This window comes from Condylura cristata, unplaced genomic scaffold (assembly GCF_000260355.1).
Source record: "Condylura cristata isolate star-nosed mole 26May11 unplaced genomic scaffold, ConCri1.0 scaffold00002, whole genome shotgun sequence".
NCBI classification, from domain to species: domain Eukaryota; kingdom Metazoa; phylum Chordata; class Mammalia; order Eulipotyphla; family Talpidae; genus Condylura; species Condylura cristata.
In genome coordinates, this window is record NW_004567103.1 from 12,789,723 (window position 1) to 12,812,025 (window position 22,303).

The following is a 22,303-nucleotide window of genomic DNA, read 5'->3' on the forward strand; positions in this document are numbered from 1 at the left end:
GTGGATGATTTGTTCCTTAATCCTCGTATCTTCAGACCTTCAGGTCTGTGCTCTTGACACTCCCTACAGCAGTCTGATAGTTTCTGTAGCTGGACTAATTAATGGCTGTGTTAATCCTTCTATCCCCCATCTCCTTGTATGAGACAGGTTCTTGACCTTGTGGCTTCCTTTCCAGTTTTTCTCTTCTTACCCTCCATCAGAAAACTCTATCATATGTCTATGAGTTATATGTAAAAATTATGGCATGCTCAAACAGATAATTTTAGGCAACAATGAAAATGGGCTATAGCCTACATGCAGCAAGCATCTTTTGTTTAATCGTATAGTCCTGTTGATCAAAAGAGGCTAGTTAAAAGAAAATACTTTATATAAACTTCAGAAACAGGCCAAACACGACTGTTGTGTTGGAAGCCAGGAATGATAGTTACCTTTTGGGAGACGAAGGGGAGTAATGACTAGGATAGAATGTGTGAATAGGCTTTTGGAAAGTTCAGGGCCCTCTGTTTCTAGATTTGAAAGGTGATTTTTAAGTTAGGGTTTTGCTTTGAAGTTTAAAGTATACAACTTTAGCATTTTAAGGATGTACTTAAACACATTTGAGGTTTTATCTGTGTTGTTTTAGACAAGTTCAAGTAAGGAAAAGTCTTAGATGTGTGTTTGTCATGCTTTATTACAGTCTGTGAGTGCCTAATAAATTCTGTGGGAGACCAATGTTTTAGAAATACATTTATTTGTTTTTGTATTACAGTTAGTTAGACTTATAAATGCTTACATTTGTGTCTCCTTACAGATGTGGAGAGATTATTCCCAAACGAGAACAATTTAATGACCTTTCCATAGATCTTCCTCGAAGGAAAAAGCCTCTTCCTCGTTCAATTCAAGATTCTCTTGATCTGTTCTTTAGGGTAAATAATGTGTTTTGGTATTTTCATATAACTAAAGTTATGTAACACAACTAATTGTATTTGATTTCTTTGAGACAGAATTTTAATAAAATTGCTTGCAGGGTAAACAAATGAGAAATATTTACAAATAATATTTTTAAAGTCTTGATAAATTGTGATTCATTTAAAGAAGAAAATTGATTACTTAAGTTGATTATGCCTTTAACTCAATAGCAATTGTTTTAGACAACCTTAGAAACAGTTTTTTGAAAACAAACATTAATTTGAAGGATATGAAGGGACATGCTAAAATTTGGTGATTCAAATTGAAGACACACAAGTTAAATATGCTAAGAACTGAGGGATCAAAAAATAACTCTGCTTTTTCTTAGCTTTTATGTACCCTGTTATAAACAAAAGGGATGAGTCTTATTTATCTCAAGCTGTAGATAAATATTTGTATCTGTGTTGCTGTTTGAAGTTAAGAAAGTTTTGGGGCCATCATTGAACTTACATTAAGCTGTAGTAGTTCTTTTATCTGATGGAAATTTGCTAGGATCTTCCTTTGGTGGTTCCTGTTTTGGTATTTCATATGAGCAGGTTTGTTTTCCTAAGTTTAAAAACAAAAAAACTACTCTTTAAATGCTGAATATTCAGCTCTCCCAGAGATAATGTTTTTCTTTTTGCTTTAATTATTTCTGTTAATATATTAGAATTTGAAGCTTTCCCTATGTATCTTAATTACCTGCATTTTTTAAGGATTTCTTGTTTCAGTTTTCTCTAGGTAATGATATGTACCCCAAACTTTGGTCCTTTTAGAGCAGTTGTTCTTAGTAGGCTGTCACCAGAAGATTGAGTTCCATTATAAGAAAGGGGTATAGTTACACCTAACTGAGCAGGAACTCCACCTAACCTGAAGGTGATCTTATCTCTGCTCTGTCCAAATGTTAAAATCTGGATATACAAGAGGAAGAGGTTGAGAATATGCTTCTTTAGAGTTTAGTTACTATCATAAATTGAGATGTTTCCTTGGAAAAAAAGGAAATTAGAAAATAAGGCATATAGTATAAAATAAATATATTTTGAGGGTTAGGTTTTAATTTTGTGAAGTTTGTGACAAAATTTAAACTGGTTTGAAGTTGTCATTCTATTGAAAAAGTGTGATGAGAGAAGATCATTAACATTTAATGGGATGAAGCTGCTTTAACTTCATGCTTCTTTATTTTTCCCTCTTATCATTTTGTAGGCAGAAGAACTTGAGTATTCCTGTGAGAAGTGTGGTGGGAAGTGTGCGCTTGTCAGGCACAAATTTAATAGACTACCCAGGTAAAATTAGTTACTTCTCAATTTTTCTTATTTGAAGTACAAATAAAAGTAAACTTACCAGAGTGGATTGTTAGAGAAGTTCAACAGAGCTGAAATATGAAGACAGTAGAAGCTGGAAAGCTAGAATGGGCTTGCATAAGAAAGGAAAGGATTTAGAATGTTGAAGAGGAGAAGGGACTTTTGAACATCCCCAAGAAGCTGTTGGTATAATGCTGACTGAAATGATAGGGACTAGCCAGTAGGTCTGTAATGTAAGGTATTTGTAGTTGTTTTACAGTGGCCTTCTCTCTCCCAGATCTGTAAAATCTGCTATAGATACATACATGAAAATTAAATAGAGTAATTTTCTTCAATTTGTATGTTCTTTTGTTCAGAAGATCTTTTAAGTTAGTAAGTTTGCTGTACTCATAATTTTTCTGAGTTAGGAGTGAAATTAATTTGTATTCCATTAGCTCTGTATAAACAAAAATAAAAACAAACTAGTTGTAAAATTATGATGTGGTTATAAGACAGCTTTTTAGTTCTTTCCAAGAACAGATCTCAACCACAAACAAGGTTATCATTAAGTATTTATATGGCACTTTTCCTGCAGAGTGCTTTTTTTGTTACCTTCTGTTGTAGATTTTCTGGAATCTAGCCCTAGGTGCTATTACTTCCACATTCCTCTTTCACCTTCCTTCCTAGAAAATTATTTTCTTTTAAAGAAATTATTTTGCATATCATAGCAATATTACTATGTTGGCCATAGTCTGTATTTTTTAGTTAACAGTCTTGTCCTTTAGTATTTATGTTCTGAAGCAGGTATATGGGAGGAAGAAATCTTAAGACAAAAGGTTGTTACCAGCTGTCATTAGCCAGTGTACATTAAAAATACTTACTTGACCTGTCAAGTGAAATGTGTCTTCCCTTTTCCATTCTCTAGTTATCTGGCTTTTGAAGGTTTTCTCCTCATTTACCTTTTTTCTTTCCTCTTAGGTCACTTAAGGTGTTAAAGGTCAACTTATTCCAAGCATACATGAACTAGAAGCCTTTGTATCATAAATCCTAGTTTTTGGACTTGTTCTGTTTTTGTAATTTTATTTTATTTATTTATTTTTCAAGATTTATTTATGCATACAAGAACTGGGGCATAGGCCAGAGGTGCAGGGGCAGGTGAGATGTTTCACTGGAGACAGTGGGAGAACAGGCAGATCTACTGAAATACACTGCAGGGAGGCCCCAGGAACACTTGATATGTTATTCTTCATTGAGCTGCTCAGTGCCTATGTTTTTTTGTACTTATATTCTTAGTACCTAGTACAAAGCCTGGCATGAGGCAGTATTTAGTAAATGTTCTTTGAATTGTATTCTTTAAATTAACAGCTGTTATGGTTAGATACAATGATGTCTTTTTTTTTTTTTTTTTATGTATACAGAACTGGGGTACAGGCCAGAGGTGCAGGGGTGGTGAAAGGCTTCACCAGAGGCAGAGTAGGGAGCAGAGCAGGCAGACTGATTAAGTACACTGCTGAGGGGAGCAGCGGGCAAGACCAGATGGGTCTGCCCTACCCTGTGTGTCATCTCCAGGGCCGGGGATCGAACTCACACTAAAGCGGTTGCAGCTAGCTTGCGGTGCTACATCCTAATCTATTGCACCACCAGGGAGGGCCCAGTGATGTCATTTTATCTATAAGAGAGTTGTCCCTATTGGATAGTAATGTTCTCATCTCCTATTTTTCAGGATCCTCATTCTTCATTTGAAACGTTATAGCTTCAATGTAGCTCTCTCACTTAACAACAAGGTCGGGCAGCAAGTCATCATTCCAAGATACCTGACCCTATCATCTCATTGCACTGAAAATACAAAACCACCCTTCACTCTTGGTTGGAGTGCGCATGTGGCAATGTAAGTCCATAGGAGAGAAATTCTTTACCTTCCCTTTTGAACTGAAAAGAGTTCGGAATCTTTCAGAACTTCAGTGTCTTCTACAAAATTTTCCTCGAGAAAGAGGTATTACTTATTTTGATTTTATACTTGAACATAAGGTAGTGTAATAGTTTTAGAATCTTAGAGCTAAAAGGGATGTTAGATTTTCTTCTTTTTTAAAGATTTATTTTATATTTTTATATATATATGTCATTGTTCATTTTGAAACTATATTTACTGTCTCCCCTCACCCCCAAAGATTTATTTATTTTTTGTGTAGAACTGGGGTGTAGGCCAGAGGTAGTGAACTGGGTTGAGGGTTGAGAGGATTCACCAGAGAAAAAGTGAGGAGCAGAACAGGCAGATTGACTGAAATGTACTGCTAAGAGGAGCAGTAAGTAAGACAGGAGAGATCTGTTGTGCCATATGTGGATTAGCTTCCTGACCAGGGTAAAAACGCAGGCTGTAGAAGTTATAACATGAGCCTGGACCACTAGGCCACCAGGGAGACTTGGGATGTTAAGAGATTTTCTCTAAATTATTAATTTATAGAGAACATCCAAGATTAACTGGAAGAGCTATGTCTCTTGAGTAAAGTGGAATAATAGACATTGCAGAAAATGAAGATTTACAACATGAATTGTTGCAGTTTTTTTTTTTTTTAAAGATTTATTTATTTATGCAGATAAGAACTGGAGTACAGACCAGAAGTGTGGGAGGGTAAGGGGATTCACCAGAGACAGTGAAGAACAGAACAGGCAAATGTACTAAAGTACAAAGCTGAGGGGAGCAGCAGGTGAGACAGGAGAGGTCTCCCTGTTGCAGTTTTATAAATTTGCTTTATTCAACCATTTGGTTGAATAAAATGCATACTACATTATGTAAATTTATACTAAAGGCTTAAAAATATCTATTAATAGACATGTGCCCAAGTGTCTTAGTGTTTCTGGTTTTCTCTATGGCCTTTCTTTGGGATTGCTATCTTTGATATAAATTGCTCTCTGCTGGTACAGCCATAAACACTGGCAGTAGTACCATACCAGTTTACCATGTAGACACTTTACCTCACACACCTAAAATCAGCTACAGTTTTAATAGCTTTTAGACTTTGAACAAATTCCTTGATCTGTTTTTATGGTGGGTGTGAACAATAAATGAGGTAATACACGTGAATTCTTAGTACATGCCTAACACATATCGGGTAAGTCCTCAATAAATGAGAGCTATTATTACTATTATATTGCTTAAAAGTAAAGAACTGAGACACCATAGTTTTTTCCAAGTTGTTTTCATATGCATTACATTTAACTTCATTTCCAGTTCTGTTTAGATTATTTTATGAGGGTAAGCCTAGAAATGATATTTTGTTTTTTCTTTTAGTCTCTATTACTAGTAAAAGTATAATGGTTGCTTTTTCTGGATATATAAAGGATTATAATAGAGAAAATTCACTTCATAAATTATATATATATTTTTTAATAACATAACTGTGTACATTATATATTTTCTAATTTTCTGATAGTTCTAGACCATTGAAAGCCTCTCAAATGGTGAATTCCTGCGTCACCAGCCCTTCTACACCTTCAAAGTGAGTTATATTCCCTGTGTACCCAAGATCTATATTTTTAAGAATTTGGCTTACCCTAATTTTCAAGTTTGTTCCCTCCTTTTCTTTATTGTTTCTCTTTTGCATGATAACTGCTCTATATTACCATATTTTTTGAATTTCCCATTGTCTGTTTCAAACTATAACCTAGGATTAACAAATTTTTAACAGTGACATAACTTCAAATGATCCCTTCAAAACTTTGTTTTAAAAACCTGTCGAATCATCTGTTATACTGTTTTCATTCTACAGTTCTAGAAATTGAGTGATGATGATGAATTTGATGAATTTTAAGGAGTAAAAATAAGCCCTGTTGGCATAAAGCCATTTCTCAAAGATAGGCATGGAAATCCAAAATATCTTTTCACTTGTTGCAAGCAGGTCTGGGACTGAACTGGAGCTGTTCAGAAAGGGGGCAGAAAAACAAACACAACACTGGAATGTAACTATTCAATAAATGTTTTGTGTTTTTTGCTTAAGACCAAAAGTTTATCCAAGGAGGGAAGAATACTTTTAATTTACCTCTACTGATTTAACTAGAGCCACAGTTCCTGATTTGATAATTCTAAATGACTTGGTGTCATTTGTTTTTAAAATTAGCTTTCCTAAAAACTTCATATCAAAGCACTCTTAGAAAAGAGACACGTTGTTTAAAGGTTTTTGGGGGGCTTATATAACCTAAAATGACTTTTGGGAACTGCTATTGTCTTTTCCTCCTGTTAATTATTTTTCAGTGCAATTAAAACAAGATGACTAACATGACTAGAAATCTGAAATGGTACCGATATGAATACTCTTGCCCGTTCTCAAGATACAAATGAGCAATACCACTTGGCTGCTTAGAAAGTGAGCAAGTGATGCATTTACAGGATGAATAATTTTCATTGCTACAGGCAAGCTGCCTTCTGTGAATATAGTAATTATTAATGGAATGCACTCTTTATGTACCAGATCACTAGTTTCAAGAAAGAGATGGTTTCATTGGGCATCATTATATTTGGCATGGTCATCTGTTCTCCAGGGTCTACTGATATATAAGAATTTGAGAGTTGTTCAGTAAAGGTTGATTAGGCCCTAGAAGACCTGTCATGCCGATCAAACTTAAAAGAGGCTGAGTTATAAACCAAAATGCCATTAGTTCTACAATGTCCTTTTTCACATTTGACCCTGCTACAGTAGTAGGCAGGAGTCATCCTTCAGCAAAGTATATAATTATGTGAACAAACAAATTAACAATGTTCAGTTTTGCTCGGTAAGCATGAAATCAGAAATGAGGAATTAAGATGGCTAATTGGCTATTTCTAAGTCATACTAACTAAAAACACTTGAACACATAATAGGAGGCTCTTCAAATGTTCAGCCTGGAGTGCAGTGATAACCTTCACTGCCATCAGCCACAGACTATGGGCTTGCCACTGACCACTTGCCTCTTTTCTTTGATCTACATTGCTGTGCAGTTCTCCTGATTTCCATTGTGGCCTTGTATTTCTTGGTGCCATCATTCTATTTGTTTATTTACAATTTTCACATTTAAATTAATTGCATTTTTCCATTTTACTTTTTTCTAGTATAGCATATGAATTTATTTTGACTTCCATCAAAGAGAGTTTGTACTCTTTGACCTCTATCACCTTTTTCCTTTGTTTTCAGCTCACTTAGAAGACAACACAGTAACACGTTACTTATCTGGTATCAATGAAGAATATTTGATATTCCACATAAACTAATTTTTATTAAACTAAAGCTTACTTTGTTAGCATCCATTAATCTTTTAAAAATGTTAACCATTTTAGAGGGCATATTCTCAATAACTTTATAGAATTACTTATATTCTTCAATAAATTGCACTGAATTTAATCTATTGTAACTAGATTCAGCATATGAGTGTTAGTTACTATATTTTTAATAATCGGCTCTTAATTCTTACAAAACAATTTACACTAAATCATTTTCTAGTTCTTTATTGTCCTTTCTGTGGTTATTTTCTTTCATCTCTTAGCTCTCATTTCTTGATGAACTTGCTAAATTATTTTATACACCATTTCCTGGGTAAGAAAAGGAAAGAGTCCCTTTCTAAGGAATAAAGTGCATGGGCTTTGAAACTGCTGACTTCCCCAGAAGTCTTTTTTCTTATTTTTGAATCCCTGTGACCTGGAAAGTAGAGGTTACCAGAAGTTTGACCTACATATAATTGGATAAGTGGAATGTTACTGTTAATTTAAAGTGCATGGATCATAATTTAAAAGATCAAAAATCAATCCTCATGCACTCTGTTGTCAGAGGCATTCATTGCTATGTCTGCATGCATTTAGTTAAATACTTGCTTTATAAGTACAATAAAAAAAATTGGGGTTGACCATTAAAAGAAATAATGCACAGAGTGATTGGTTATCAATGATCTATAGCGGCATAAGAGTTATCTAATTTTCGAAGCATGACTCTTTTGGATTGGGGCAAAGGTAATGCTTAACTTTACCTCTTTTGATATATCTTTTTTTCTCTGTTAAGTCATTCTCTGTAATGGAAAAGCCTTTTGTTTTATTTTGGTATTTAACATTAAAAGAATAATAAGGTGAAATGTTTATTTATCAGACTTGTATAGGTTTTTTTTTTCCCTTAAATTACAGGAATTTCACTTTCAAATCCAAGAACTCCTTGACTTTATGCCTTGATTCAGACAGTGAGGATGAGCCAAAACGCTCTTTTACCCTCAACCAGAGACATTGTGAAATATCAGGTAGTGAACAGCAGCAGCAAGACGATCTGGAAAAAGTAAGTACATTCTTATTAAAGTATTATCTACAAAGGTTTATATAGCACTGCTGTTCAAATAAGTGGCTTTTATAACCATCATTAAACTAAATAGAGTTGTAGATAAATTGCTTTCTCCTATTAATCTTTAGAATTTCTTTTACATTTTAGTTATCAAATAATTATTTGTTTTATTTTGAATATGGGGAACCATCGTAAAGGTTTTACATCATCAGGCTAACCAGGTCATCTAAAGGTTTAATGGGTATAAAGACCTAAGTACTTCATCTTCTATCTTGATGCTTTCTTTTCATAAAGTAATTATCATTTTTGTTCTTGTTTTTCATCTTACTTTAAAGCTGGAGATAATGTATTCATGTTGAATTAGGAATATTGACAAGACAGAAAGTCAGGAATTCCTCCCAGAAATGAAGTTATTAAGAAGCTTTTAAATATAATCTTAGAGTGACTTTTATTTTTAGCATTTATTTAAAAAAAGAAAAAAATTAAAAAGAGGCATGTTAGGTGATAATGACAGATACTTTACAATATTATATAATTCATGTATATCTAGAAGAAAAATATATCATCATAATTATCTGAGAAATTGGTTTTGATTGAATTTTTTATTTTATGTATTTTATATTCCAAATACATACAAAGAATATGTTTAACATTATTATAATAAAATAGCACATATCCTTATACAGTTACTATTTTTTTTTTTTTAATTAGACTTACCAGTGGACTTTACATGTTAGTTATTACTTGTCAGATAACCAAAGCTTCAAATAAAGGTAGCTTTTTAGATATAAACTTTCACTTTAAACTCAAGATTGCTATATTTGTAGGCATTTCGGTTTCCTCTAAAAGTAACTTTTCTTTAGGATTCAAAATCATGCAGAATAGAGCCTGATAAGTCTGAATTGGAAAACTCTGGATTTGATGGAATGAGCGAAGAAGAACTTTTAGCGGCTGTTTTAGAGATAAGTAAGAGAGAAGCTTCACCATCTCTGAGCCATGAAGAAGATGACAAACCGACCAGCAGCCCAGACACTGGATTTGCAGAAGATGATATTCAAGAAATGCCTGAAAATCCAGACCCTATGGAAACTGACAAGCCCAAAACAATCACAGAGCTGGGTAGGTTTGATGAACGCAGTATGTTTAAAGCAAGGTATAACTATATCCCAAGTTTTATAGTGACAGTTGTTTCTGAGTGACAGTAGGTGTGATATAGCTCTATCACAAAACTAATGCTGTTTTTTATGCCTTTTATTTATTTATCTATTTACTTATTTACTTTAAAGATTTATTTATTTATTCATAAAGAACTGGGGTATAGGCCAGAGATGTGGAGGGTGAGAGGATTCACCAGAGACAGAGCGGGGTACAGAACAGGCAGATCGACGAGGTACACTGCTGAGAGGAGCAGCGGGTGGGTCAGGAGAGGTCTGCCTCGCCATGTGGATCTCCTCCAGGGCAAGCAGGGATCGAACTCATGTGGAAGTGGCTTAAGCTTCTTTGTGCTGTGCTTTAACCCGCTGTGCCACCAGGGAGGGCCCTATTTATTTATTTTTTACTGTTCAAAAAACGAGAGGTAAATATTGAGAGTTGTATTCCAAAGGCTAGTGGTAAAGTGTGCCATATCCCTATGGGCATACAGCAAAAGAAAGATTAGTTTTCTTCTTTGCAAGTGTTTGTCAGTTTGGTTGTCTTTTCTCCCTGCTGTTATCAGAAATCTGTACATTTCTTCATTTTCCTATATCCTCATTACCCACTGACATTTCCAACTGCTACTCCATTGCTACTACAAAAATCTTTTGGTCCTTTAAAGTGCATGATGTCAGGGTCTTCCCTGGTGGCACATAGGTGAAAGCACAGCACTATGAAGCTATTCGCAGCCACTGCAGTGCGAGTTCAATCCCTGGCAAGGAAGGTTACCCACATGGAGGAGCAGACCTCTCCTGACCCACCTGCTGCTCCCCTAAGCAGTATGTTTCAATCAATCTGCCTGTTCTGTTTCCCACTCTGTATGGTGAATCTTCTCACCCCCTCCAATTATGGCCTATACCCATGTTCTTGTATGCATAAACAATAAATCTATTTTTAAAATAAAATTTTTAAAAAATTAAATAAAGTACATGACATCAGATTCTGACACCAATTATCCCTTCCCCTATTTGTCTTACCTTCCACTCACTGCCATCATCCTTCTGAGAACCTTCCATGTCCTCATAAACAACCCTTTCAACAGCCTGGTTTCTCAGTTTCTAGTCTTAATTCCAAAAAATTTTTTGTCTACCCTACAGTGATCACGATAAAATCACAGTAGTTCTGAAAGTTCCATCAGTATCATGTGGGAACTTGCTGGAAATTCATTCTGTTCTTCATCCCACCTCAGACCCGCTAAATGAGAGATTTTGGATGTTGGGCTCAACAATCTGTTTTTATTACAAGTGATTTTAATGCATGCTGAAGTTTGAGAACCACCTTAAACTTGACCACCATCAGCATCTGTACCACTTTAGAGAAGAAAAATGGTGGATGGATTTAAGAGGAAGTTAGGAAATAATTTTTTATCGTCAGATGAGGAATAAATAAGAAAAAGTCAAAAGTGTCCCCCAGATCTCTTATTTTAAAAAGTTCTGTGTCAGCTAAAATGAAGAATGTAGGAAAGGAGCAGACTGCTGTTGGAGTTTGCTAAGAAGCAGATAATGCACTCAGAATGAGAACATGGCTTCCCTTTGATTTGTGTGCAGATTCCTTAAAAGCAGATTATTATTTTCTGGTCATATTTATTCTCATAATTCTTGAGTAGTTTTTGTATATTGTATAATCTTACTCTGAATACACATATATATTGAATTTAGTGTCTCAAACTTTCTTGATATGTTTTCTATCCTGTGAATTAAATGTTAGCATAATTTCAGGATTGTTTGAGATACAGTGGTATATTGAGTATCAAAAGTTATTAAGAAAAAGGATACCTGTCACGTTTCTTTTATGAGTAGATTTTGATAACAAAAGTAATAATACTCATCTTACACCCTAACACGACACTCTCAGCTCTTATTCTAACTTCCACTCAAAATGTTCAATATTGTTAATTTTGTCTTAGTTCCAAATTACCAGAAGAAGCAACCTGATTGATTGACTCAGATATCCATTGCTGGTTCAGTAAATTAAGGCCAAAGGGACAGACAGGGTCTTGTAAATTTTAGATTATGGAAGTGGGTGTTTCTCTAGGAGTTGCGGAAAGTATTTTAAATTGAGATCCTATTGTTTTTAAACTTAAATTAACCCAAGTTTCTTACTGATTACTCAAAATTTGTTTTAATACAAATATCCTGTTAGTATTTCAGTACAGTTGAAAAATTAAAACTCTTTGCTCATTTAGAATCTAAAATCAAAATGCGATAAGCCTCAGAGTAGTCTGTGTTGTAGAAAAGTAGCTATCATTTAAAAGGGTGAAATGCAGTGTTAGATTAACAGTTTATACAGATATTTAAAGAATCCATAAAAAATGAATTTAAAGGTAATTCTTACTGATCGGACAGTTTCTTTTGATAAGAATTTCCTTAACTTATTAAGATGAGACTTTCTACTTGGGTAAAGTTTTATAAGTATGATGCATATGTGTAAGTCTTATTAGAGAAGAATTACTTTTGACTTATATTGCCAGTATTAAAAATTATTTTTTATTTTTTTTAAAGATTCATTTATTCATGCATATAGAACTGGGGTACGGCCACATGTGCAGGAGTGGTTAGAGGATTCACCAGAAACAGAGTGGGGAGCAGAATGGGCAAACGGACTGAAGAGGGCAGTGGGTGAGACAAGAGAAGTCTGCCACACCATGTGGGTCGCCTCTCTGGCCAGGGATTGAACTTGGGGTGAAGCGGCGTTGGCTAGCTTTGTAGTGCTGCACTTCGACCTGTTGCACCGCCAGGGAGGGTATTAAAAATTATAAGGATGTTTTTGCTTTCAAAATGCAAATAGCCAAAGCAAAATGGTGACCATATTGTTCATTCCAACTAACCATAGTCTAGGGATTCAGAAGGTGCAGAAAGAAGGTTATCATAGATTTGTGCAGCTCATGTGATATGTGTTGCTGATACATACTTTTGCAGCTCTTTTGATTTAGAATATATACAATTAGATTGTTATTACTTATTTGATTACTAATATGAAAACAAGCTCATCAGTTTCTGTGGTTTATAATTGTTAATTTTGTCTAGCCTAATTCTTATTTCATTTACTGTAAACAATAATACTATGTTCCTGTTACTTGGTCATGTGACATTATGATCTACTGGTGGTATGAATTTATTCTTTTCCTTCCTGAACCATAGTGTGCGTGTGATGAGAGGTTAAGTTTCAGAACCATTGCTTTAAATCAGTGGTTCTTAACCAAAGACACTTTTGTCCCAAGGGTATACATTCGACAAAGCTGTGACATCTGTGGGGAGGGAGTGCCACTGCCCCAGTTGCAGGCAAGTTGCTAAACATAATGCAGTGCACAAAGTCCCCCTCCTCCCAACAACAAATTATCCTCTCCCCTGTGACCAGGCTGAGAAATCCTTATCTAGATACAGTAAAATGAAATTGTATGTCCTGGGAAATTTATGGGTGAGAGTAGGATAAATTATTCTTTGGACAATAGTTGTCACTGTAGTCCAGAGATTTCAGTTTACTGAAGATTTCCCAGTTTTGATATGTTCTACTTCTTCAGATTCCACCAGTTTTACTGAGATTGCTAAAGACTGTGATGAGAATAAAGAAAACAAAACTCCAGAAGGATCTCAAGGAGAGGTTGATTGGCTCCAGCAGTATGATATGGAGCATGAAAGAGAAGAGCAAGAGCTTCAGCAGGCATTGGCTCAGAGCCTTCAGGAGCAAGTAAGAGATTTTATGTTATAAAATCTTCCTCTGTACCTATCTTTTCCAAGAAATAAGATACAGCAAGTCATTGATCCATCTGTGAAAAAGAAAAGTAGAGTTTGGGGCTTTTCCTTGCCCCCCCCCCTTTTTTTTTAAAGATTTATTTATTTATGCATATGAGAACCGTGGTGTAGGACAGAGTGGGGGGTAAAACACGCAGATCTACTGAAACACACTGCTGACGGGAGCAGCAGGCAAGACAAGAGAAGCAGGCAAGACAAGAGAGGTGTGCTCTGCCATGTGGGTCTGGGTCCTGGCCTGGGATCAGACTCATTTGCAGTGGCTGGCAATAGCTTGATGCTGTGTCTTTTAACCCCTGTCCCACCAGGGAGGCCCTGTGTTTTGCATTTGAAACAGAAACATTGATAGTTTTTCTATTACTGAAAATCCAGATGCAACAAAATGTATTGTTGATTACTTGGCAATCATTGCTAAAGCAAGATGATTCTAGTCTGCCTTTATTTTTTTGTAAGCTACAGAAACAACCATTGCACCACTGGTGTATTTGTTTTGGGCATTTTCTTACAATATTAATCCTTTCTATGATTTATTTGAACATAAAATTTCAGGAATATCATCTGAAATTTCAGATATTAGTCACAGACTAACAGCTGCACTTTTCTTTATGTAACTGTTATTCCAGTTTTTAGTTCTTTTTGCCAAAACATACTGATTTTTACTATTGCAGTTACATGAGGTATCTAAAGTAATATTCTTAAAGTTTCTAATTCAATGCAATGCAATCCAGTAAATATTTGGTAATAAATATTTACCGGGATTCCCTTGAATGAATGTACAATTTCAGTGTTTGCACAGAATCAAATTAAGAAATATGATTCCTTGAGAACAGTATTAATCTGATCTTTTATTCTTAGCCTTAACTGTATAGAACTGCTCTTTTATTCTTAGACTTAACTGTATCTTTAGAAAATAATGGCCCTCTCTGGTGGCACAGTGGGTTAAAGTGCAGTACTGCAAACTAGCCACAGCTGCTTCAGTGTGAGTTTGATCTCCAGCTCCCCTCCCCATCCCTCAGGTGACCCACATGGCGTGGCAGACCTCTCCTGACCCACCCTCTGCTCCCCTCAGCAGTGTACTTCATCAGTCTGCCTGTTCTGCTCCCCACTCTGTCTCTGGTGAATCCTCTCACTGCCTGTACCCCAGTTCTGTGTACATAAATAAATAAATCTTTAGAAAAAAAGCCCCCAGAAATTCTAATGTCGTTGGTCTAAGGTGTGGTCTGGGCATTTAGATTTCTTTCTTTTTTCTAATAAGGGTTTTTTGAAAAACTTCCCAGGTGATTTTAAAGTACAGCTAAGTTAAAAATTACTGCTTTAAAACCATTTCAGAACCAACTCTTCCTTATTCTATTACTTATAAGAAGTACCTCCCTACCTGTCTTTATCACCAAGGTAATATACTTGACAAACAATTTTATAGTTATATTGCAATCACTTGTTTTAGAAATCTTACTTTTTATATAAAGTAAGATTTTAAGATTATTTTAAAGATTTAGTTATTCATACAGAACTAGGGCACAAGCCATAGATGCAGGGTCAGTGAGAACATTCACCAGAGACAGAGCTGGGGAACAGAACAGGCAGACTGATGAGTACACTGCTGAGGGGAGCAGCAGGCAGGTCAGGAGAGGTCTATCACTCTCTGGTCGGGGATCGAACTTGTTCTGAAGTGGCTGCAGCAGGCTTCATAGTGCTGCACTTTAACCCATTACAACACCAGGGAGGATCCCAGAACAGTAGTTCTTTATAGTGCAAGAAAAAAATAATTGTATCACCCCTCTTTTTCATAGACAAAGGCTTATATCCTATGTCTTGTCAGCTTACCCAATTAAAAGTCTCACTTAGATGGTAGAAATAGGATTATAAAATGAAACTTAATTTTATATACCTGCATAATTCTATTAATAACTAAAAGGGAGTCTCAGTCTGATTTCAGTATAGACTTTATATACTTGGTTATTTAAAGTAATCATTTCTTCTTAAAAAGTATCTCTGTTACTATTGTGATGTTGTGCAAGGCCACACTGATAAAATTGGGAGTGGGTGGAGCAGGCTACATAATGCAGGATGCTGCTGAAGAGCAAGATCCTGGCCTTGTCATTGATCAAATAATCACACAGTATCAGCTATAGGCGGAAGTAGGGAAAAGGAAAAGAAAGGGTGGGACTGTCATCCATAGTATGAGGGATTGTGAGTCTGCACTCCAGGTGCTTCTCATCTGTGTGAAGACTCACTATTGTAATTGAGTCCCCAGTCAGGGTTTAAATCTTATCAACACGGTGTTCCATTTATCAGCCCCTGGGTCCCTTGTCATGCATTGGTCTTCAGCGCCTCCAGGTGCTCCTGGTCTTACCCGTGATGTGTTGGGAGTAATACATCCCTCATCAGCCCTCCTCACCCCCCACCCCCAGAGTGATCAAGCTTCCTACTTAATGATTTGAAAGGCACCTTGTAAGGTTTGGCTCCTGTGACTGAGCAGCTGGTTTCTGCAGGGCAGTTCTGAGCTTGTATAGGAATGCAGCAGGTAACAGGACGATGGCCCAGCGGGCCGCTTAGGATTAGCAGGCCCACATGTTACTTTCTTGAGTGGAGTAGTATTGTAGGACTAAACTGCAGAATAGCTCGTTCTAAGTTTCTTTTTATTTTAATACGTTTAAAAACCTGTGTAGGTTAAGAAAAACAATTCTGAATTTCCTTGCTCATGCATTGTTTGTAAATTATCTTTTACCTGAAAATGAGAAGGAGAAAATTTCATAGTGAACATTTCCCCATTCCTTTTTATAATTAGTCATCTAGTTGAGACTAGAAGTAATTTAGTATTTAGTAAGCATCTGCTATATGATTTGTTCTCTTTAACAAGAATGACATAATTATATGAGTAATACTGTTTATCCTGCTGTCATCGACTTAGTAGTGTGAACCAGCTAACTATCAGCTTGGGAGAGCCAGCTCTGCATTAAGCATTATATCCATAGCTTAAAATTGGCTGAAGTGAAAGGATTTGTACCGTGGAAGTTAGCAAAGCTGTCAGTTGGGAAAGGAAAGAGCAATTTGCTAAGTACCTACTGTGTATCTACTACATACATACTGTGTATCTTCATACATAAAGGATGACGAGGAATTACAATGTCATATTGAATGGCATTTGATTGATAAGCCAACCTACAACCCTCAAGGTTGTATTTTAGGACAAGTTGGGGAAATATCTACACAACCCCTAGGAGATCATCTTTCAAATGTCCATAAGCGTTTGGAAAACATTATTTATCCTCAATAAATAAGTTTGATCAGTACCTCTTAAATAATCTTAGTTTCATTTTCATCCCTTTAGGAGGCTTGGGAACAGAAAGAAGATGATGACCTCAAAAGAGCTACAGAGTTAAGTCTTCAAGGTGTGAAGCTTATCTTAATCACTTTTATTTAATTTTTATTTATGTGTAGAAGAACTGGGGTATAGACCAGAAGTGTGGGAGGTGAGAGGATTCACCAGAGACAGACTGGGGAGCAAAATAGGCTGATTACTGAAATACACTGCTGAGGTGAGCAGCAGGTGAAACAGGAAAGGTCTGTTGTGCCACATGTGGGTCACCTCCTTAGCTGGAGATTGAAGTTGTGCTGCAGTGGCTGTGGATAGCTTCATAGTGCTGTGCTTTAACCCATTGGGCCAACAGGGAGGGTTGGTTTATTTATTTCTAATGAGAGTTCTACCCCCTTTCATATAAGTACAGTTAAAAAGAATAAGGAATGTTCCTTTTCCAGATGCCTGTTACCTGAATTGTTATTCCCCAAAGTGGGTATATTGGAACCCTATCAATAATGTTTTGTTTTCTTAGGATGGTAAAATATGTATCAAGCTGCTTTTATTTGTATTCCAAGAGCTTTAACATGACTGTCTTTGTTTTCTTCAGAGTTTAACAACTCTTTTCTGGATTCATTGGGTTCTGATGAAGACTCTGGAAATGAGGATATTTTAGATATGGAGTACACAGAAGCTGAAGCTGAGGAACTAAAAAGAAATGCTGAAGTAGGTGACATTTTACATCCTTAGCTGAACTGTCCAGATTGTTCGTGTTACTCCTGCTCTTTGCCTTCAAAGCCTTACTGTCAGTGTCCATTGCAGGTCATTTCTGCCCTTCGACGGCCATCAAAAAATCTTTACTTTCTCTGATGTTTTGCTTCTTGTTTCTTACACTTCCAGTTCAAAATAAAATGAAACAAAAACATCCATCTCAACTACTTCATTACATGTAGGTAACAGTTGAGCAACAGGGCTCTCAAAAACCCTATGTATGTATAATTACCTTTCTTTCAAAATATAAACACCAAAACTAACTGGTTTTTACTCAATGAAAAAGAATTAATGACCAATGCAAAGGAGTTTGTCTGGGCGCCAATGAGTTGTAGCATCTGTCTCCCAGTGTAGAACAGACTAAATGGTCTGGAGCCAGAATATCTTGAAGGTGTAGGGTCTCATATCCCACTGTGGAGCCAGCTGTCGTGAAGACAGCCAAGTGTCCATGCAGCAGGTGCATTAGTACTTTGACTGGTGCTGTGCCTCCAGCTCAAACCCAGGCCCAATGACCAATGAGTTGGAGAAGTTCCAGGACTCACTGCCATAGTGCACTATGTATTGCAATGGCAAGGCCAGTGATTGAAGAGGTGCAGAGATAAAGAGCTTCAGCTGAAGTGTTCTATGATCAAGTTCATGAAACTGCATGTACCTCATGACCAAGAAGAAAAAGGAGTCTTGCCGTTAACCATTGGGGCGCAGGGCAGGCATTATTTAAAAACAAAAATGAGATTTTTTTTTTTTTTTTTGCATAGAAGGATTGGGGTGTAGGCCACAGTTGTAGGGAGAGGATTCATCAGAGACTGACAGAGAACAGGTGGATTTACTCAAATACACTGATAGTGGGAGACGTAACTGGTGAGACGGGAAAGACCTGCTGTGCCATATGTGGGTCAGCTCCCTGGCCAGGAATTGAACTCAGGCTGTAGCTGTGATAGCACAGAGACTTAAACCCTAGACCACCAGGGAAGCCCCAGAATTTTGGTCTCTTAAGAAAAGCTTTTGAAGGATGCCAGCAAGTTTAAGGCACATGTCACTTAAGAACTGGTTTCTTTGTTTCAGTCCTATAAAGTGAAATAGGAAAATTTGGGTCAGACAGAACAAGAGAGTTTTCAGAAGCTTAAATTTCACATGTCAAGTATTTTTCCTCACACTAGGAATTTCCCTTGTAACAAACCAAAATCCTCCCATGCACCAGACTCTTCTCAGCATAAAGATGGATCTAAGCTGGCAGGTTCCTCTAACCTGCCTATGAATGTGAGGAGACGTATTTGTTGCCAAGTTCCTGTTGACCACAGAGACCCCACATTTCCCCTACGCTGTAAAGCAGTCCTTGAGTTCACTAGTTTGAAAGGGGGAAAGGTCTTTATTTTGGCTGGTTTTGCTTTATATATAAGGGCATATAGTTGATTTAAGGTGTGGAGTTGCGCCCCCCCCCCACGCTACCCCACCCCCACTCCCTGTGGCTTAACAAGTTAAAACACAGCACTGTGAAGTTATCCACAGCCAGTGCATTAGATCAATTCCCAACCAGGGAGGTGAACCATATGATGTGGCAGATACCTCCTGACCCCGCCGTCTACTCCCCTCAGCAGTATATTTCAGACAGTCTGCCTGTTCTGCTCCCCACTCTGTCTCTGGTGAAGCCTCTCACTCCCCAACACCTCTGGTGTGTTCCCTAGTTCTTGTATACATAAATAAATCTTTTTAAAAAAAAAATGTGGAGTTGGGAGATCAGGGTATTTGGATAAGAACTTGGAAAAGTGCTTTGTGAACATATTACTTCCTGGCTTTTAAGATGTGGCTGTGTATTATTTAAAATTCTCACACATCTTGGCTTGGAGACTGCAAAAACATGAGAGAGAGTGTCACACTGGTTGTGGGAAAGCGCCCTTCTCACTGGCTGCTTGGGATGGGCCCAGCAGAATGACAGGACAGTCTGGCATTGCCCCTTATAGGACAGGGCTTTGATTATGCTAATGTCTTGGAATGATAGTAAAAGAGGCATTGTTGACTGCTGAAGTAAAAGAATTACAGAAAACCTGGCTTTCCAGAACAGAATGCAACAAAAGCCCTAAACCCAGTACTGCTCACCTAACCTCCTGAGCTAGCATAGCCCTGCTGAGACAATCCTTTGACAACAGGAAAGTCAAGGAAGTAAAAGTAAGCAACTAAGGGCCTAGGAGGAGCCACGTCACTCCTTTAACACAAAGGAGGGTCAGCCTCCATTGCCAAATACAACTCTTCTGGCGTTTTTGCCCCAGCTCTAACACCTCCTTTTGAGAAGGACCTTGTCTGTTTACCAGTTTGCAACTTGAAATGTTAATATAGGATGTTTGCTATTTCAAAATTGTGTTACATAGTTTGTAAGAGGCGAACTATTGAATAACTATTGAATAAGTTAACTAGAACACATTTGAATCTTTGTTTATACTTCTTTTTCCTTAAATAATTGCTTTACCTACCTGTATTCCAAATTTTCTATATTTTAATTATCTAGGCTTTCACTACACTAATACTATCACTTAATTTTTTTTTAAAGATTTATTTATTTATTCATATGGAACTGCGGTAAGGCCAGAGATGTGGAGGGTGAGAGGATTCACCAGAGACAGAGCGGGGAGCAGAACAGGCAGATCGATGAAGTACACTGCTGAGGGGAGCAGCGGGCGGGTCAGGAGAGGTCTGCCACGCCATGTGGATCTCCTCCAGGGCAGGCGGGGATCGAACTCATGTGGAAGTGGCTTCAGCTTCTTAGTGCTGTGCTTTAACCCGCTGCGCCACCAGGGAGGGCCCACTATCACTTAATTTTTAACTAACATTTAGAATTTAACTTGCTTCTACTTCTTCACTAAGATAAATAATACACTGAGGAATTCTGTACGATTGTAATGTTTTCTGTATTAAGGATTTTCTTCTTTAAGTAAATACCCAGAAATATAACATCAAAGTTTATGAATGTTTTACTAGTTTCTGGTTTCCATATCTATATTTCTTCCAAAAATTTGATCTTACAGTGCTAGCTGTAGTGCATGATACCACTCTTCAGTTTTGCTTTAATTTTCTAACAATATTTTAATGCATATTTAAACATACTTCCATGTATGTTCACCCATAACCCTTTCCGCAGCACTCTTCATTTTTCCCATTCTATTTTCCAGTTGTCTAACCTCAGTACATACTTCTGCAAAGCTATGTGGCTATTAATGTGCATTCATGTGGGTATGAAAAACACATTAATGCAGTGACTCATAAAATGTTTTTTAAATAATTGGGTGATACTGTATTGAGTTAGTATACCTCTAGTCGTTACACCATTGTTGCAGTTATTGTTAGTGCCAGCTTTTCATTATTATAGATAGTGCTATACATATACTCTTGTTTTAAATCATTTTCTTAGAGTAAGTTCTTAGGGGCCCTCCCTGGTGACACAGCGGGTTAAAGCACAGCATTGTGAGGTTGTCTGCAGCCACTGCAACATGAGTTCAAATCCTGGCAAGGGGGGGAGAAGGGGACCCAGGGACCCATATGGCACAGCAGACCTCCTGACCCACCCGCTGCTCCCCTCAGCAGTGTACTTCACTCGATCTGCCTGTCCTACTCCCCAGTCTGTCTCTGGTGAATCCCCTCAACCCCTGCATCTCTGCCCTGTACCCCAGTTCTTGTATGTGTAAATAAATAAATGATGAGTTCTTAGTTGGGAGTAGAATTCTTGGGTTCCATGGGTATGAACAGTATCAGCCAATGGATTTTTTTTTTTTTTTGAGTTTTGTTTTATACACACTGAAGCTTAACCATGTCAGCTCTATTAATAAATGCGAATTTAGTGTTTTGTTTTTATGTGGCTGAAGAGTTAACAGTCAGGCCCACTTCTTTTTTCCAGACAGGAAATCTTCCTCATTCGTATCGGCTCATCAGTGTCGTCAGTCACATTGGTAGCACTTCTTCTTCAGGTAAGTGGACATCATGACTCAGCATTTGTTCCCTGTTACGTTGCTCTGCCAACCTTATGACAGATAAGTAGAATTCGTGAAGAAAAACATTGAAATATTTTATTTGATCATATTAAATGTGAGTTGTATTAACAGGTGCAGCTATTTTGATTTCTCTTTTCATAAAGTATCAAAATTTCCCTGAACAAAATATATTTCTCAGAAAGTTTCACAGTATGTTATATTCTAGCAAGCTGTATGTGCTTGCTGGGGATAAGGTGGTAGAAAAGGTGACTGTCTCTTTATCTCTCTGAAACTTCTGTTTCAGGAAAATTCAGTATGTTCTTGAAAAAGCATTTTTAAACTGTTTATTTCAGGGCATTACATTAGTGATGTGTACGATATTAAGAAGCAGGCGTGGTTTACTTATAATGACCTGGAGGTATCTAAAGTCCAAGAGGCTTCTGTGCAAAGTGACCGGGATCGGAGTGGCTACATCTTCTTTTATATGCACAAGTAAGAAACTTGCCAATTCCAAAGCAGGAACTAAAAATCCAAACTCCTCCTTCTTCCTTTAAGATAAATGTTCCCATCACTTAACTGGTAGACAGTTTTTCGTTTTTATTATCTTTGCTTAGGGCTCCTCTCATACTATGAGTCCAGAATATTCTCTCTCTTAATTTAGCATTAAACACTTGTCACACATTAGCATCCAGATATAAAATTTTTCTGATAGAAGCTGCCCTATCAAACCTTTTTGATATTGCCAATATGATTAACCAAAAGATCTGATTTAAATGAATGGGAACTATAGTAGCTAGCTATTGCCAGTCCTTTCTTAGTTTTCTTAAAAACCAGCACTAAG

General features: G+C 36.9%; 1 protein-coding gene across 2 annotated transcripts in view; it reads left to right on the forward strand.

Moving 5' to 3' along the window:
• The window catches only part of USP37 (ubiquitin specific peptidase 37), a 73,607-nt gene that overhangs the window by 46,570 nt on the left and 4,734 nt on the right, over positions 1–22,303 (forward strand). For both annotated transcript variants that reach the window (XM_012728584.1, XM_012728585.1), the window contains 11 exons: positions 791–905; positions 2,131–2,210; positions 3,931–4,095; positions 5,639–5,704; positions 8,350–8,494; positions 9,361–9,616; positions 13,209–13,375; positions 16,769–16,829; positions 17,346–17,461; positions 21,390–21,459; positions 21,816–21,954. In XM_012728584.1, the coding sequence (XP_012584038.1) occupies positions 791–905; positions 2,131–2,210; positions 3,931–4,095; positions 5,639–5,704; positions 8,350–8,494; positions 9,361–9,616; positions 13,209–13,375; positions 16,769–16,829; positions 17,346–17,461; positions 21,390–21,459; positions 21,816–21,954 (1,380 nt within the window). The remainder of the gene's footprint in view (positions 1–790; positions 906–2,130; positions 2,211–3,930; positions 4,096–5,638; positions 5,705–8,349; positions 8,495–9,360; positions 9,617–13,208; positions 13,376–16,768; positions 16,830–17,345; positions 17,462–21,389; positions 21,460–21,815; positions 21,955–22,303) is intronic.